The sequence below is a fragment of the Biomphalaria glabrata genome, chromosome 4, assembly GCF_947242115.1.
Source record: "Biomphalaria glabrata chromosome 4, xgBioGlab47.1, whole genome shotgun sequence".
Lineage (NCBI taxonomy): Eukaryota > Metazoa > Mollusca > Gastropoda > Planorbidae > Biomphalaria > Biomphalaria glabrata.
Window position 1 is genome coordinate 6,174,671 of NC_074714.1, and position 17,787 is coordinate 6,192,457.

The 17,787-nt window shown below is 31.6% G+C and overlaps 1 protein-coding gene across 2 annotated transcripts in view; it reads right to left on the reverse strand.

Moving 5' to 3' along the window:
• Positions 1 to 110: 110 nt before the first annotated feature.
• Positions 111 to 17,787, reverse strand: part of LOC106061672 (uncharacterized) — a 52,871-nt gene continuing 35,194 nt past the window's right edge. Inside the window, exons 17-41 of one of the 2 annotated variants that reach the window (XM_056026555.1) lie at positions 16,702 to 16,868; positions 15,281 to 15,489; positions 15,135 to 15,150; positions 14,642 to 14,884; positions 12,764 to 12,793; positions 12,366 to 12,418; positions 11,283 to 11,356; positions 11,106 to 11,153; positions 10,686 to 10,769; positions 10,443 to 10,523; positions 10,224 to 10,304; positions 9,092 to 9,172; positions 8,848 to 8,887; positions 8,176 to 8,226; positions 8,001 to 8,050; positions 6,922 to 7,038; positions 6,357 to 6,486; positions 5,535 to 5,663; positions 4,606 to 4,721; positions 3,483 to 3,557; positions 2,605 to 2,690; positions 1,926 to 2,142; positions 1,093 to 1,219; positions 725 to 875; positions 111 to 526 (exon numbers count right to left, since the gene is read on the reverse strand). In XM_056026555.1, coding sequence (XP_055882530.1) covers positions 454 to 526; positions 725 to 875; positions 1,093 to 1,219; positions 1,926 to 2,142; positions 2,605 to 2,690; positions 3,483 to 3,557; positions 4,606 to 4,721; positions 5,535 to 5,663; positions 6,357 to 6,486; positions 6,922 to 7,038; positions 8,001 to 8,050; positions 8,176 to 8,226; positions 8,848 to 8,887; positions 9,092 to 9,172; positions 10,224 to 10,304; positions 10,443 to 10,523; positions 10,686 to 10,769; positions 11,106 to 11,153; positions 11,283 to 11,356; positions 12,366 to 12,418; positions 12,764 to 12,793; positions 14,642 to 14,884; positions 15,135 to 15,150; positions 15,281 to 15,489; positions 16,702 to 16,868 — 2,529 coding nt within the window. In that variant the 3' untranslated portion in view covers positions 111 to 453. The remainder of the gene's footprint in view (positions 527 to 724; positions 876 to 1,092; positions 1,220 to 1,925; positions 2,143 to 2,604; positions 2,691 to 3,482; positions 3,558 to 4,605; positions 4,722 to 5,534; positions 5,664 to 6,356; positions 6,487 to 6,921; positions 7,039 to 8,000; positions 8,051 to 8,175; positions 8,227 to 8,847; positions 8,888 to 9,091; positions 9,173 to 10,223; positions 10,305 to 10,442; positions 10,524 to 10,685; positions 10,770 to 11,105; positions 11,154 to 11,282; positions 11,357 to 12,365; positions 12,419 to 12,763; positions 12,794 to 14,641; positions 14,885 to 15,134; positions 15,151 to 15,280; positions 15,490 to 16,701; positions 16,869 to 17,787) is intronic. The other variant, XM_056026557.1, reaches the window with a different exon arrangement.

Here is a 17,787-nt window from a genome sequence, read left to right on the forward strand (position 1 = left end):
AATATGTAAAACAAACACTCAATTCATGTCAACATTGGTGAAGTTCAAGAAACTTTAGATTGAATCCAAACACAGTCCATCTTTAAAAAAGAAGTGTAACAAAATAGCAATTCTTTTTAGGATAACATTTTTTATGTAATTTAACTTTGAACAAATGTTAGTACAAGGTCTACAAAAGACACACAACATCATAATTTATTATAGGTTAGACAAAATGAATATTACTATATACACATTCAATACAGCAATGAACATACAAATTTTGGCCACAATAATACTGATTTCTTCAATTCCTGTTCCAATGGAACTGAAAGTGAGTTACGTTACTCCTTTTTAAATAAAATAAGAAAGACATACATGATCTGGTGTTATAGACCTATGAATGGCTGTAGGTAGATTTAGAAAAGAAAATTTCTTTAAAGAAAATTTGAAGAAGTGGACAAATAATTCCCATCATCTGGAAGTTTTCCTGGCAGCTTCAGAAACATTTGAGATTTCTTTGTCTTCTTGAAGTAATGTTGGCAACCTATTGACAGAAATTGCAGAGTTAATTTTGTATTACTATTACCCCTGATCTAGACCAACTTAATGAGGAGTCTAATCTTTGCTTTAAAGAGCTAGTAAGCTATCAGACAGTGGTAGACCATACTGAGGGGCTTTCTTAACAAATAGTTTGTAGGATTATTCTTTTTTTTTTCTATCAAAAGTGTCTACAATTACTCACGTTGTATATTTGTTTATCAGTTCCCTTTTCTCTGCCTTGATTTCACTGACGTCAATTTTACCTTCCAGTAAGTCACGGGCAAGTTGTTTGTTCTGATAGTTGGAGTCCCTGCTTAGGGGATTCCCCAATGGGTTATTATCTCTCTGGCGAGCTGCCAAACAAAATAATTCCATTAGACATAACATAAAACTGTTATCTATTAAACTGAGTCATCTAAGCTCTAGAGTTGATCTGATTTAAAAACACTTATCTACAAGATAAACTTTAAGCAAATGACTGATAATTTGTGATGAAACTGACATGAAAAATGACCTTGATTGTTAGTAAATAAAACTCTTTGAAGCTAATGATGCATCAATTAAACTTACGCAACCCAGAAGGTCTACGCAGCATGTGTTCATATTTGTTGTTGTTCATGTCAAGTGGGTTATCAATGATGTTGTCATGCATAGAGAGGAACAAAGGAATGTAACAGATGTAGTCGAGGAAAGAAATCTGAAAAGAAAAACAAATTGAATTTAATTGTAGAAATAATGTTAACAAAAAAACACACAACAATTATAAAAGTATCTTAACTAGTACATTAGGCTAAAAAAAAAGTCTATAGTATAATTTAAAACAACGTAAATAATGATTCAATTTCTGTTCCAATAGGTACAGATCTGTTTAAGTAGTTTCAGTATGAAAGACGAAGAATGTGAAATTTATTAATATATTTTATTATTAATATACTTCAAATCATTAAGTTCAGACAAATACAAAAGACAAAAAGTCATGTTCCAGAAATGTGGTGGCTGCAAATGTTATTCCGCATGACCAAGCCACATTCTTATACTCCATGTTCTACATGTGTGAAGATAGGACTTAGTAGCCATCTTCAAGTCCATAGGACATGAGAATGTGATCATCTCATACCAAGAAGTAGGATCCTTACTTCATAATACTATACAGTAGACATTAGAGAGTCCTGGAACACTAGCAAGGAAACAGAAGCTATAAACTTTGCTTTATCAAGAGAACGATCATTTCCAGACACATCAAAATGACATCTAAGCTGAAAGGTAGAGTACAGATATAAAGTTTGAGCCTTGGTGAATTTTTCTTCCAAATAGGAGAAGAGGCATGTTTTAAAATCCCTTTTCTTAATTAGTCTCTGTTTAATTTAGAAGGTGAGGATGCTAATGTATATATTTTCACATACCTCGTTGTAATAATTTGGCTGCAGCTTCTCTATAATAAATTCTTGTTGCTTCCAATTCAGGCCACCAGCTATCAATTCAATTTTCAGTGAGTCAGCTTTGATGAAGTTGGGATCTCTATCAGCTTTGACATTGGTATAGAACATGGCCTTGTAGAGAGTCATCTTACGCTCGATATCCAAGAGATCACAAATTTCCAGAAGATGCTTACTCACTGGACTGTAAAAATCAAATACACAGTCATAATAAATACAACGCACGTGACTAAAATCCATTTCCGATGTGCATTTGTACTGGCTAATTTGTATAAAAAATATTTAGCTTTTCTTTGAAATGTATTTCAATCAATTTAACAGCAGAGGCCCAAGGAATCCTGCCAGAGCTATGACTTCTACAATTTAAATACTCAGAGATAAAATTTTAGTGCAGCTTGTAGATGCAGTCAAATTAAGAAATTTAGAACATTCATTAATATGAAATGGCACTTAAAATTTTATATCCAATAATTAGATGATGTAACATTTGTTTAGTTTACTCATTTTTATAGTAACCAAAAGTCAATATTTATTATTCAGATTTAAATTTGTAATTGTAGGAATGAGATAATAAAATGTAATGATTTGAATACAATAGCTAAGATACATATTTATATATAAAACATGAATCTCTCAATGAACTTACTCCATTTGAGTGACTCTCTCACACAATGATGAAATAACTGCAAACATTCTGAAAGTCACCTGAGAAGCATCATCAATTTTAAGTACCTGGAAATAAAAAAAACAATTATTTTCCATATGTTAAAGATGTAAACACATACACCCTTCAAATATGTCAAGTGGCAAATTTCAGATGTCAAGTAATTTTCAAAAAAGTAAGTAAAGTAATGTTCACTTTTCAGACCTAGTGATTTATAGGGCAGATGATGTAAAGGTTATATGCTTCTGTGGCCTATGGTTAACCAGGGTGGCATGTGGCCACCACAATGACCAATCGCCTTTACTTTTCCTTGACTAATGTCTAGCACCCATTAGAGTGGGGTAGACTCATACGCATCCTAATGATCCAAAAATAATAAAAAAAAATACCAGGATTTAAACCTGAGACCCTTTGGTTCCGAAGGCAAGTGTTTCACCACTCAACCAATGCGCCTCCTTGTACTTGTTATGAAATTTAAAAGAAAATTATTTGTAGTAAAGCAAATGGTATTTTTGACCATGGGTGACTTGGTGACAACTTAAGTTCCCATGTTACTAATGCTCATCTTTCCAAAATTCAAATTATTTAGAAAATCAACCATCTCACTGACAAAAAAAAAAAGGAAGGGATGTGTGGCTGAATGGTCTAAACCCTTGACTACCTATCAAGGGGGCTCGAGTTTGAGTACCACCTCAAGCAGAGTTTTGTTTGCTGAGCACCAAAGGCAGCAGGGAATCCTCCAAGTATACCTGTGCCCTCTCCCCCCTCAAGGTCCACAAAAAAGATTGGACCATAGCACACTTAGTAAAAAAATAAAAATAAAAAAGAAATTATTAAAATATCAACAGGACTTCACTTACTTTAAAAACATATTCCAGCTGCTTAGGAGTGATATGATTGACACTGGCCACACCTTCAATAGCTTGTTTAGTTTCCTAAAATTAAGATAAAACATTTTTTTTTCTTCTTAATCAAAACTTCATGTGATAATTATTTTGAGGAATTTTAAACAAAATAATATTCTTCTGAAATCTTTGCACACAAAAACTTTTGACAAAAGAGAAAAAAATTTCTTAAAAAGCTTATTGATGGGTTGTTATTGTTTTGTCTCAGAGATGATTTTCTAAAATAATTCAATACATTTTGTTGAAACATTTTAAATACAAAAAAAATGATTTATTTTTCTACAGAGTAGTGGAGAATATTGAAGACTTTCACAATAAACTAAACAATGTCAAGGACATTATTAAAATGAAGAATTGAGCAATACTTTTGACAATAAATCAATACATAGCTGTTGATTTTCCTAGCAACTCTCCATTTGTTTTGAAATCAGTTTTAAATCCTAGAGTGAAAGTATAATACTTCCTCTATATTGAAATTATTTGATGCTATGTACCAAACACTTCCTTTATTTTCTACACTAAATACACCAAGAAGCCATTTATAGTTTTTCTGTCTTGTATGAAAATATTCCAATAGAGATAACATGCAATTTTAAGCATTTAGAAAAAAAATTATAAGAGTTAGGTTAATTTATATAGTGGGAAGCGTGGTCGAGAGGCTAAGTGCGCTTGAACTTGGCTTGGCTACCTAGAAGGGGGCTCGAGGTTCAACACCCGACTCGGGCAGAGTTGTGTTTACTGAGCGCCTAAAGGCAGCACGGAAAACCAACTCCTAGATACCCCCTCCCCCCCACCGGTCCACAAATGAGATTGGACCAAAGCGCTCTGAGCATGCTATAAGCATGAAAGAAGCACTATATAAAAGCTATAATAATAATATAAAAATCGAACTGAACTCTACAAAATTATAACACTCAAATAATTTTTCTGGCTAACCATGGATTAATGTTTTACTTTTTTAAACTTCTAGGTAGCAAAAAATCCTCAAAATGGAACTCTAAATTAAGCAAGCCTAAAAACAACAATAGCATCTCTAATCAAGATGAAAATAGATAAAAAAAGGTTTGCAAGGGCATACCCGTGACCTAATGACTGTGTCAAAGTCTTCATCTTCTACAACAAATGCCCTGGCATAGGATTCCAGCTTCCTGCCATCTACTAGCTTGTAGTGAGACAGAAAGTCAATATCACCATCTGTAGGGGAGATAACAACATACAACTAAGAAGGGCAGACAACAGAAGCAAGTAAATAAGCTATATAATACACACCATCTCTATACAGAACTTGCAGGACTGGGTCATTAGGAAGTGCCTTGTCATTCAGAGGCAGAACAAAGAGCTTCTATTATAATTACCTTGCACTTGAAATTTTTTTAAATTTAGTATAATTTAATAAATTATGGCTACCCAGCTCTCTCAAAGTCAAAAACTTGTAGTTAGCTAGGATATTATTTTAATGAAAATCAAAACCCTTAAAAATAGTTAGATGGTGATATGGGAAGTATTTTAAATTTATTATAGATAATATTTAATATGATATTATGGACAAATACAATTTTGAATTACACAACATGTAACAAGTGATGTGAATTATAGAATAGAACTCAGAATGTTTTTAGGGGTCAATAGTACATACATCTAATTTAACAATGAACAACATTGATGTGCCACTCTGTTTTTGTAAGTAAACTGCTATTTATTTCAGCTGAAGACCTTTTTTGAATATGTCTAGCTTTCCCTTTGCAATTTCTCATGTGACTTGAAGTGTTAACATTTAAAAAATCATACTTAATAAGGTTTTATGGTATGACGGAAGAATTATAGCTACATGAAATTCTATGTATCTCTCTTTAAGTTGTAACAAAATGATAACTATTAAAATGTTGGAAAAAATATTAATAAGGTAGAAACAAAGTGGTTCCCTATGGCGGCCATTCTCAATGCTGTATAGTCAGAAGAAAGCTAGTACTCAAAAAAAGGCTTTGTGGTAATAATTCTTTTCCCAACCTCTTTCATCTAGGTCCTTTGCATATGTGTCATCCTGGAGATTGGACTGGTCAAGGACTCTCTTCATGTGGTCAAGCAAGACCTGTCCACCTCGCTTCATTAGGACATTCACTCTTCTTGTGCCCTTTACTGTTCAAGGAATAATGAATAACAAAAATATGCTTTAGTTACAGATTTAGGAAATGAAGATACAAATCTCAGGCATAAACAAACTCTTGTGATAATCATGTATCAAGTCAGTAACATTGTGTACAAAGTTCTCACACTTTCATGCTGAAATAAATAACTTTTATTTTTGAAAAGTTTATAGTCTCAAGAGCCTTTTTATGATTCAAGGATAGATTCTTGGAATATCTTTCATTTTACATGTTATGGAAGTATACATTTTACACTAAGATAAAATGATAAGTCCAAGAGATTTCTGAGTAGGCTTTAAACTAAATGTCTTGTAGAACTGACTGAAAGTAGGTACTGTTTTATGATCAAAACTTATATTTGACTACACTTCAATCAATGCTACAAAATATATTCATCTCTCATCTCACAGTCCCTTGACTTTGGTCCTAGTTGTCGCTGTGACAGTTCCTGTAACCAAATCCCTCCACTTTTCCCGGTCAGCAGCTGTCCTTAGCAGAATATATTCCAGTGTTTAAAGTCATTGATAAACATGCATGACTAGATTGACACATGAAATGCATAGGAAATAATTATCTTCTTTCTTGAAATGAAATTTGTAATATCCAAGATAAAAGTGACACTTATATATAGAATATATATATTTACAAAAAGGTATTAACAGAATACCATATCACCACTTCTTACATGTAGTAATGTCCAAGTCACTGTCATTTGCCAGGTCATCTGTGTCAGCGTCACTTCCATACTCTGACAGTCTCTTGGTGCCAACTTTTTGTTTCTCATCAAAAATCTCGATATCATCCCCAAACTTTTGCTGTCAAACAAATTCAAACAAATCAAAATGTGTACATTGAACTAAAACTCAAACACAAGAAATAAAGTTAAATAAAAAATTTCAATAATATCATTAACTGTTGAAAAGAAGAATAAAAAGATTTGAAGCTAATCATTTAATCTTTGTTTACATCCAAAGTCAATGGTACATAAAATGTATGCAACAAAATAATATGCCATTTCTGTTTGTTAATAAATATCATTGCAAGCAAAAATATATATGATTGAAAAATTTAATCTAAATCTAACATGGAAAATATTTGAGTCAAAATTTTCAGCAAAGAAGAATCTAACATACTATAAATGATACATTTTATAAACAAAAATTTCTATAAACATTTCTCAATGAAATAAAAACAAAAGAAAACCAAAATGAATTTATATAAATTTAAGTGTTTTTCAGTATAGTACTAACCTTCAGCAGTCTGGCTATCTCTTGTTTAGAAAGAGTAGGATCAATACCTAATTTCCTCAGGTCATCATCTGTCAATTTGGACAAGTCAATCTTTCTTCTGCCTGGCCTCAGTCTTATCTGGTCTCACAAAATAGTTACACATATAGGATACTTACACATATAGCATACTTACATATATAGGATACTTGAGTTAAATTAACCTCTAAAGTATTTTGTGTGATGAAATTTTTGGAACCACATCAAATAACATATAAGAGACAATCAATATACATAGTGACAACTGTCTACTCTATTCCATTCTTTTTTTCCATAGATCCAAATAAAACAAAATAAATCTGCTTTAAGTTTCTTATTTAAAAGTACATAAAGCCTATTTAAAGGGTAGCTGGTGGTTCAAGTTTTTATTATCCTCTAGATTATATACATTTTCTGATACTGAAAACCTCACCACCATCTTCCACTCAATATAAGGAATATGAAAGTTTTATAGTAATAGCTGTTTCACATGTTTCAAATATTTCCTCAGATTTCAAGTTTATTACATCCTGAGTTACAAAAGCACTAAGTTAAGCACTTGGCTTCCAAACCTGGGGTTCTGAATTCAAATTTTAATTTCGATATTTTTTGGGTGCCCCTGAATCTACCCAACTCTAATGGATACCTGACTTTAGTTGGGAAAAGTAAAGGCGGTTGGTCATTGTGCTGGCCACATGACACTCTCGTTAACCGTGGGCCACAGAAACAGATGACCTTGACATCATCTGCCCCATAGATTGCAAGGTCTGAAAAGGAAACTTTAGTCTTACTTAGTTAGCCTTAGTTAGTTACAAGATTACAGAGCTATAATAGAGTAAGCTAGTCATTCCTCTGGTGACTGAAAACCATTGCAGGATCATTAGAGAACATTTTACATGCTCATTATATTACAACTACATTATATTATATTACAACTATATTATATTATATTACAACTATATTATATTATATTACAACTATATTATAACTACAACAGCTCAAAAATACCAGGCAACACTTTGTCACTGCCTAAAGCTTTATTTTTAAAAAATCATTTTTTTTACCTGGCCCTTCTCATCCACTTCAAAATAGTTTCCATCATCTGATCCAGCACCTAATCAAACACAAAAAAAAAGTTAATATGATTCACATTCCTGTTTGACAGGAGCTAGGAATTGTTAGTTTCAAAACAATATTTCATGCCAAATGGATTACATTTTTCAATGATCATTTACTCACTGTTGGGTTTCCCTTTGGTTTTCTTGGTACCAATTAGATTACCATCTTTGTCTGAGATTGAAACAAATTAAATTTATCTATCACAAGCATATTGTTTGCTTAAGGCATGGTGAAAACATAACAGAAATCAGCCAGGATAGCAGGGTTAACAAATCTAATTAAAGAAAAGACTAGATTAACATATCGATACACTTAGGACATACTCTCTTTATTTTTTTTGAAGGAATGTCTGTATCTTATAAGATCAAACAGCAGACATAAAACAGTTAAAGAGGCAAACGTATCTAATTAATTTTTAACTCTTTATCTCTTTATTTTCCACATTCTGACAGAGTTGTTCATTTTTTACATTTGTACATTCTTTTATGTTATCATTAAACTTTAATAACCTTTTTGTTTGTAATCAGAAAACGTTACTATTAATATAGAATTATAGAAGAATGCATGCTCTTTTTAGAGAGCACAAATACAAGTTTATAATACCAAAAATTAATTTAATTTAATGGAGTCAAATCAACGATAGTATCATTAATTAGGCGAGAAAGAGTTAAATAGCAGGTAAGATAATACAAGAAACATTCATAATGAAAAAGTATAAATATAACTAAAACTGAGTAGATCAATTAGGTTCAATAGCACTATATAATTTATATGCCTAAACTAAGAGCTTACCATATTCATATTCATACTCTGAGCCTTCATCATCATCACCCTAGAGAAGAAAACCAAAAAGCATATGCTTAATAAGACAAATTCAACATTTTTAAAATCAATTTATAGTATTCTTAAACAACGCAATAATAAGATAAGCTTTTGAAAGTTAAAAAAAAAAAAGTTCATTTGACAAAAAAAAAAGTGTTTATGGATTTAGATACAACTGATCCAAAAGTAATCAATTGAAAAAGTATTTCCCTACCTTTCCTTTTCTCACTTTTTTTATCAGTTTCCCATCCTTGTCATATATATACTCATATTCTTTGTCTTCCTCTCCAGGTTTCTAAATGGAACAAATAAACATCAGGTAATAATGGAATTAAACACCACCTTTAGAAATGTACTGTATTACATAAGATAAGACTAAACCATAATCTTCAAATACAAAAACAAAATTTAATAAAATACTCTGAAAGACACAAAGATAAAAGCACATTCCTCGTCCCATATGCTAGGACAAATGTGTACAAATACTCCTTCTTCCCTAGTGCTATTAGAGCATGGAATGGGTAGCATGAGCTAGCCAGGAAAACCAGTGACTTGGCAGAATTTAAGTCATTGGTTAATATGCATGACTAAATGCATGACACGTAGGACGTAATCCTCTTCTTTTTTGAAGTAACGTCTGTATTATAAAAGATAAGACTAAACCATAATCTTTAAATCTTAAGTCTACACATTGTACCACCTATGCAATTGCAAGATGGTAGCAAGCTAACAAGAACAGACTAGCCAGGCACCAGAATGTTAAGATTTTTAAAATATGTATACTGAGATCTACTTAAAAATGTATATGAAATCTACATTATTAAGAAAACAAAATTATAGAACACCTGAAAGATGTGAAGCACAGATTTGCATATTAAAATGACACAAATATAAAGTGAGTCATAATTCCACCAATATGACCAACAGGGGAAGTAATTTTCATCTTTATCAATGGTCAGATATTTCAACAGACTCATTCTTTACCTCCCTCAATGGATACAATTAAGATACTCATAAAACTGGTAAACTGACAAATTATCAAATGTTTAAAGAATTACTGTTGAAGGGTCGGAAACTAAAATGCTTAAAGAAAAACAGCATACAGAACAAATTCCTGCTAATTAAAATTTAAAAAGATGGTACAGCTGATACTTAAAATATTATCATACAGTATTACAAAACCGTTACAATGAATGAGCCACAATGGGCGAGGAACCGTTACACTGAAAGGGCCAAAATGGGTATCAAGTGTACATGTTTTCTATCTCAAGACTGTTAAGTATTCAATTTATTAATCAGCCACAATGCTGTATTTAATGAGTTGACTGGAGAAAAAAACAATTTACCTTTCCTTTTCTTTTTTCTTTGATAATATTTCCATGTTCGTCATACTCATATTCATACTCAGAGCCACTGTCATCACCACCCTAGAGAAATAAAAATGGGTAGATATATATCACTATAATTTTTTATTGTTTCAAAGTAATAATTCTTTTAAAATGAGAAATATTTATAAATTTATTTGCATAAAAAGGTGAACAGTTCTATAATGCCATAAAGTTTACCTTTCCTTTCCTAATTTTCTTGATGAGTTTTCCATCTTTATCATAGACATATTCAAACTCTTCATCACCATCCCCAGGTTTCTATTGAGTAAATTCAAGAGATAAAAAATTATGATCACAAACATTTTTAATGAAGAGTAATATAATTGTCAATTTAATTTGAAATAATGCCTGTATTTCATAAGATAATTAATTGAAATTTGTCTAAGAGGTTATCTGCCTTCTCCAAGAGCACAAACTCACATTTCCTTTCTTCTTTCTTTCGTTGATCAAGTTTCCATGTTCATCGTATTCATACTCATATTCTGAACCACTGTCATCACCACCCTGGAGGAGAAATGAACAAACAGTTATACCCATGTAGACATTATTTTATTTAATGTACAGGTGTACACAATTTTATAATTTAAAAAATATATTCAGAGGTGCTTAAAATTTTGTAATTAAAAATATATGCATAAGTGTTTAAAATTTTATAATAAAAAAAAAATATTTTCATAGGAGGTGTTTAAAATTTTATAATTAAAAAAATATATTCATAGGTGTTTAAAATTTTATAATTAAAAAATATTTATTGAAACAAAAAAAAATCTAATGTATGTTCCAGAAAGATTGAGATTCGAGAATCAGTAAAGGTTATGAAAAAAAAAGAAAGCAGCTTACAGCACCAATTCTTGTTTTTTTAATGACTCTGCCTTGTTCATCGTATTCCTGAAAATTCATTAATATCAACGTTAAATTTTAAGCCACCTTAAGAAAAATCGATACACTTATTGTAGACCTCTAAATCTTTATGTTTTTCAAGTGTAACTAAGTGTAAAAGTAAATATCCTTACTTACATAAGTATATTTTCCATCAGATACTATCTTGTTTTTCTTTTTTTTCTTCTTTTCCCCAGTGATTGGATCAATTTCTGGATAAAAAAAAAATCTTTAATCTAGGATTATTATATCAAAACTGTTTTCCATTTCTAAACATCAAATGATTTGAAACTAGCTGAAAAAAAAAGCATCATTAAAAACTTTAAAACCAACTTTACCAACTTAGAAAGTAGCAAAATCTCTGAAGTGGCTTAAAAATGATCTATTTAATTCTGATCTTTTCTATAAATGTCAGCTACAATGGTATATTTTCCATAGAAATTTTTGTTAAAAGACCACTGTAATAAATCTAGTTGACCTAATTAAAAAAATAGGAAAATTTATGTATAAATTGAAGGGAAAAGAAGTTTGGCATGTTTAGTCTATAAATATGAACTTTATTTCAGAAGATTCAATGACATCAAAATAGGGGCTCTTACATACATGTTAAGAGTCAGGAGATCTGTTGTATTAACATCTCATATGTTTATTTTTTCCCTTTGCAACTTCTCATGTGACTAAAGAGGCTAATCCTTGATACACATCTGTGGTCACTGGGACTGTTGTACTTTCACCCTTCTTTCTATTTCTAGTGTGTATGCATTCGTTTGCAATCCAGAACCCTTCCTTTATGCTTGCTCTCCATGTGGATTTATCCAGTGCTTCTTTTTCCCAACTGTTTGTTTCAATTTTGAAGCGCTTCATATTATGTTTGCATATATCAGTATATACCTTAAAAGTTGGCGACCAGCAGCTCTCCTGCCTTCTATTAGGTCATCATACAGAATGTCTTGTGGGAGTAGACCTTGTGGCATTCTGTGAACATGACCAAGCCAGCCAAGGATAATACTACTGATAAGAACAGAGATGTCCTGGCCCCCTGCTCTTCGCAGCACTTCCACATTGGTTATTTTATTCTGCCACCTTATTTGAAAAATATGCCTTAAGCATTGGAGGAGGACGATATTTAGCTTTTTTTTTCTGCCAAGAGTAGGCTATCTATGTTTCACTACTGTATAGTCACAAGATGCTAATAAAATAAATGATATTGATAGGACTTACCATATTCACTTTCACTATCATCTCCATTTTTTCCTTTCCCTTTTTTGGCACGCCTAAAATGAACACAAAGTAAGTACTAAACTCATTCAAGCTTCAAGCAAATAATAATTTGTACATGTTTGATTGTTTTTATATAATACAGCTAAAGGTCCATGTGAGAGGTAAACTCACAGGTTGTGAATGGAAAACTACAAGCTGCCTTTCTGTTCCATTAAATTACTCAGGTCATTAAGCCGTTAAACTAGGGATAGGCTGCTCTAGCGATTCTTTGAGAAAATTAAAATATCTTAAATATTCCAATTAAATAAATAGAAGGCTTGACTCAAGTTTATTTTATTTAAACATAGTCTACATGTATTCTGAAGAGAGAGTTAACCAACAATAGAAAGGAAACTTACTCTTCTGCTTCTTTCTTCTCTTTCTTTTTCCTAAAAGAAAAAAAAAATCACAATTAAAATAAAATTAAGTGATTCTTCACTAGCATGCACTAAACTTCTGTTGCTTAGAGAAAACCAAAAAATGAATCACAGGTACATCAAATTTAGAGCACTACATTGCTTCTTAACCTTAACCATACAGCTATAGAAGTGAAGAATCAAACAGGCAGTAGGCATGAATTTTCTTATATGTGAACAGGTTTATTTATATATAGCCCAAACTGTGAGTGAACTGGCTAGTCTCTAGATTATTAAAATGAACCTATCAGGAACTGACATTATGGTTTGAGAATATAGTAATGTTAACTCCTAAATGATATCTCGATGCCCAAATATATAAGAGATAATGACAGGGAATAATAAAGGTAGATATAGAATGTTACATATAGGCTTATTCTTTAATATCAGTATATGTAATGTACTTAAGGACGGGAGAGATATTCTATTTAAAAATTATATAATATCATATAAAATATGTAATAAAGCAACCTGATGACTATAGAAGTGCATTTAGTTTTTGAGTAACAATCAGATTATCTTTACCATTTCTATAATAATTTATAATTCCTTTAACCTTAGTGTGGGAGTGTTGTTTATTACTGAACAAGTAATAAATTGAGTATAATGTCTTAACAAGACTTAAATTGCCAGATCTTATCTTATATAATACAGACGTTACTTCAAAAAAGAAGATGATACGTCCTACGCGTCATGCATTTAGTCATGCATATTAACCAAGGACTTAAATTCTGCCAAGTCACTGGTTTTTCTGGCTAGCTCAGGCAACCCATTCCATACTCTAATAGCACTAGGGAAGAAGGAGTATTTGTAAAAATTTGTCCTAGCATATGGGATGAGGAATGTGCCTTTATCTTTGTGTCTTTCAGACATCAAAAAGATGTGTCAAAAAGATATTAGTCACTAACCATTTTACACAAGAAAATTCCTTATGTTTTATATTTTAAAGAACACACATTTGATAACTTATTAAAAAGTAACTATTTACTGCAGTTCATTATACAATACTATATTTGAAAAGACAGTTTTGGTTTTTTAATAAATGATCTACTGACTAACAGATTTGATTCTCTAGACTTAAAGTGCACTAAAGCATAAGTTTTCAGGGTGAGTCTGGTAGTAGAGATAATGAAGGCAAGAAGTGCTGAAGCAGTTATTGGAAAGTGTTGGATATTATAATGACAGAAACCAATCCATTAAGCTGATATAAAATAAGCTCAACATTACATCCAGATTATTATAGTGTCAGAAACATGCTCACATTTATTTTGAACATTTAGAGGAACCAGTGAGAGAAACAGAGCACAATATAAATTGGCATATGAAATGTGTTACCCAGGTTTGGGTGGTTATTAGTTAATTTGGTATGTAAATAGACCTCACATCAATACTTTTGTTCTTAATGATATATTCCCTAATCCTGTTTTTTGACATAAGGTTTAATAAACACAAATTAACATTAATATAAATGTTTAATAACTTAGTTTGTTGGTGATGTAAATAGCATCAAATCAGTGCATATAAAATAGTGTGGTTTTGTTTTAAAGTGTCATGCGTGTATTTACATTAAGCAGAAGAACTTGCACTCAACAAAGTTACATACACTGTTAGAATACATTGTTCATTTAACATTGACAGCAATGTTAGAAAGAGTAGTTTTATTATATTCAAACCTTGTTATAGTCAAGTCATACATGTTTTTAAAGTGCTCCTTGTGCATAAGTTAGAAAAGCTCTACAAAGTGTTTATTCACCAAATAAGATTACATCCCAAACATTTTGCTTAGCACATGTTGTTAGGGTTCAAACACACTGTACCAACTTTTCATGGGCCTCCATCATTTCATCATATTTATCCCCATATTTCTCCCTCCGCCTCTTCTCTCGTTCCGCTTTCCTCTTGGCCTTCTCCTCAAAGTACTTCTGCCTCTCTTCCTCTGTCATGTTCTCCAGGTCCACATCCTCTGATATCTCACCAGGCTTCTTTCCTTTCTTTCCTCGTCCTGGTTTCTCTTTCTTCACCCGTATTTTACCACCTTTTCCATCAGAGACTTCCGTGTAAACACTACATTAAGAAGCCAACTGCATTATTCAATTCTTATGTGACAAGCATTTGTATTTTGTAAACTACTCAATTTGTTACCATAACTAATACCAATTGATTTAAACCAATCTATTTAAATGTAAAATGCATGACAAATAACTGAAAGTTAGGGTATTAAAAATTAAAATATTTATCGTTTAGAACCATTTCCATACTTCCTAAAATTTTCAAAATATATAAATTACAAGTATAAAAATAAGCACTAACTAACCTTTCAGAATCAGAATCTGTAAAAAAAAAAAGGATTAAAAATATAACAAACATAAAAAAAAATAGTATTATATATAAAGTACAATATTACTTCAAATTTAAACCCCAAATTGTAACGATGTGAATATTAATGCAGCCACCACTTACCACTACTGATGTAAGATTCTGCTTTACCATGACCTATGACCTTGCCATCAGCATCTCTGATCCTTTTTTTCCTCATAGTTCTCCGAGTCCCCCCTTCACTTGTTTCACTGAAGTAGCTGTACTCACTATCACTCCCATGTTCTTTTTTCTTCTTGGCATTTTTCTTATTTTTCTTGCTTAGACCTCCTCCTTCCAATCCACTGTCAGAGCTAAAACATGACATTTCTATTACAACTCTCAGTTCAGAGAAATATCTAAAACATGACATTTCTATGACAACTCTCAGTTCAGAGAAATATCTAAAACATGACATTTCTATGACAACTCTCAGTTCAGAGAAATATCTAAAACATGACATTTCTATGACAACTCTTGGATCAGAGAAATATCTAAAACATGACATTTCTATGACAACTCTCAGTTCAGAAAAATATCTAAAACATGACATTCTATAACAACTCTCAGTTCAGAGAAATATCGAAAACATGAAATTCTATGACAACTCTTGGCTCTATGAAATATCTAAAACATGACTTTGTCATCTCAGTTCAGAGAAATATCTAAAACATGACATTCTATGACAACTCTTGATTAATGAAATATCTAAAACATGACATTCTATGACGACTTTTGATTCAATGAAATATCTAAAACATGACATTCTGTGACAACTTTCAGTTAAGAGAATATATCAATTCAACACATTTGAGTTTTTGTCTACATCTACTTCAGTTCAATGTTTTAATACTAAAAGTATGCCGTTTGGATATAACAACGGAACTCAAGTTGATTGAATCTATTTTGTGTTAATCCTTTCTTTAATGCTTTCTTTCTGTCCATTATTTATTTTTTCCATTGTTTGATAAAAACAAAATTACAGCTTATTTCTTCATCTCATTTTGATAGCTAAATGCTTTTTCAATCTTACTAATCAACCTTTGACAATCAGTGACTGAACATTCCTTATTATTGTGAAACAATCTGATTCCACACTTTTTTGTTTGTTTTAAACTTCGAGTCTTACTTGTACAGACAAAAATTTGAATAAACAATGAAGCACTAAATGCATCAAGGGAGAAGATAAAGCATTCTATAAACTTTATAATGATCTCTCAGCTGAGCTTTTGTTTAACAAAATAATTCAGAAATTTTTAGCAATCGTAAAATGTTCATAATAGCTTCTTATGGAAGAATTATTTTTTTTTAATCCTTTTGTAGCTCCTACAACAAATTAAAATTTGGAATGCAAATTTTACAAGTTAATTTATTTAAATTATGAATTAATTGTTGACTAAAGCACAGCGGAGAGATGTTGAACAAGCACACAGGAGAAAACGTCTATTGACAACATCTCTGTTACAACATTTATAGTACAACATATAAGAATATGCCGATATCAAACCGCGAGAGTAATTAATAACCTGTGATAGGAGACACTACGGCTGTATGTTCCATCTGCATGCTTCTTTCTCCTTCGCACATGTCGTGTCCCTCCTGCACTGACCACACTGTAGTAGCTGTGAGCACTGTCTGCACCATGGGCTCTCTCCCTACGCCGCCGCCTCCTCCTGGCCTCACCATCGGCATCCTAATTAAAAGAATGTATCATTGTTTGTAACATTTTTATTAAAGATGTTTTATATGTTGAACTATATAAAGCAACATCTTTCTTATCTTATAAAATGCAGACATAACTTCAAAAAAGAAGACAATTACATCCTACACGTGTTCCTAGGTCAGTCTAGTCGTGCATGTTAATCAATAACTTAAATTCTGCCAAGTCATTTGTTTTCCTGGCTGACTCAGGCAACCCATTCCATGCTCTAATAGCACTAGGGAAGAAGGAGCATTTGTCTTAGCTGTTGATCCCATGTTCATTAAAAGAGATTTTCAAACCAATAATATATCTTTAAACATTAAGATATTGTTGAACGTTACAACAAATTTAAAGGTTAGTTTCAGTTTTGAAATTTAAATTACTTGCAACAATATTGATTAAATATTTAAATATTACTATGGTAAAATCTAGGGCCAGAGTGGTAAGCACACTGGCTCTAAACTGAGAAGTTTCATGTTTGAATTCCAGTAAAGACTGGGGTTTGATATTATGGATTGGTAGGGCATCCATAAGTCCACCAAACTATAATATCTTTTTACTTCAAAAAGAAGATGATTACGTTCTACATGTCATGAATCTAGTCATGCATGATAATCAATGACTTAAATATTGCCAAATCCTTGATTTTCCTGGCTGACTCAGGTAACCCACTCCATAGCACTAGGAAAGAAGGAGCATTTTTACACATCTCTCCTAGCATATAAAACAAAGTAGGTAATAGGTACCTCCTGATATTAGTTGAGAAAGGTAAAGGAAGTTGGTTATAGTGCTGACCATATAACACATTAATTATCTGCCATATGCCATATAAACAGATGCCTATGGATTACAAGGCCTAAAAGAGAAACTTTAACATATATAGGAGTCAGTAGTGTATGGTTTTAGTCTT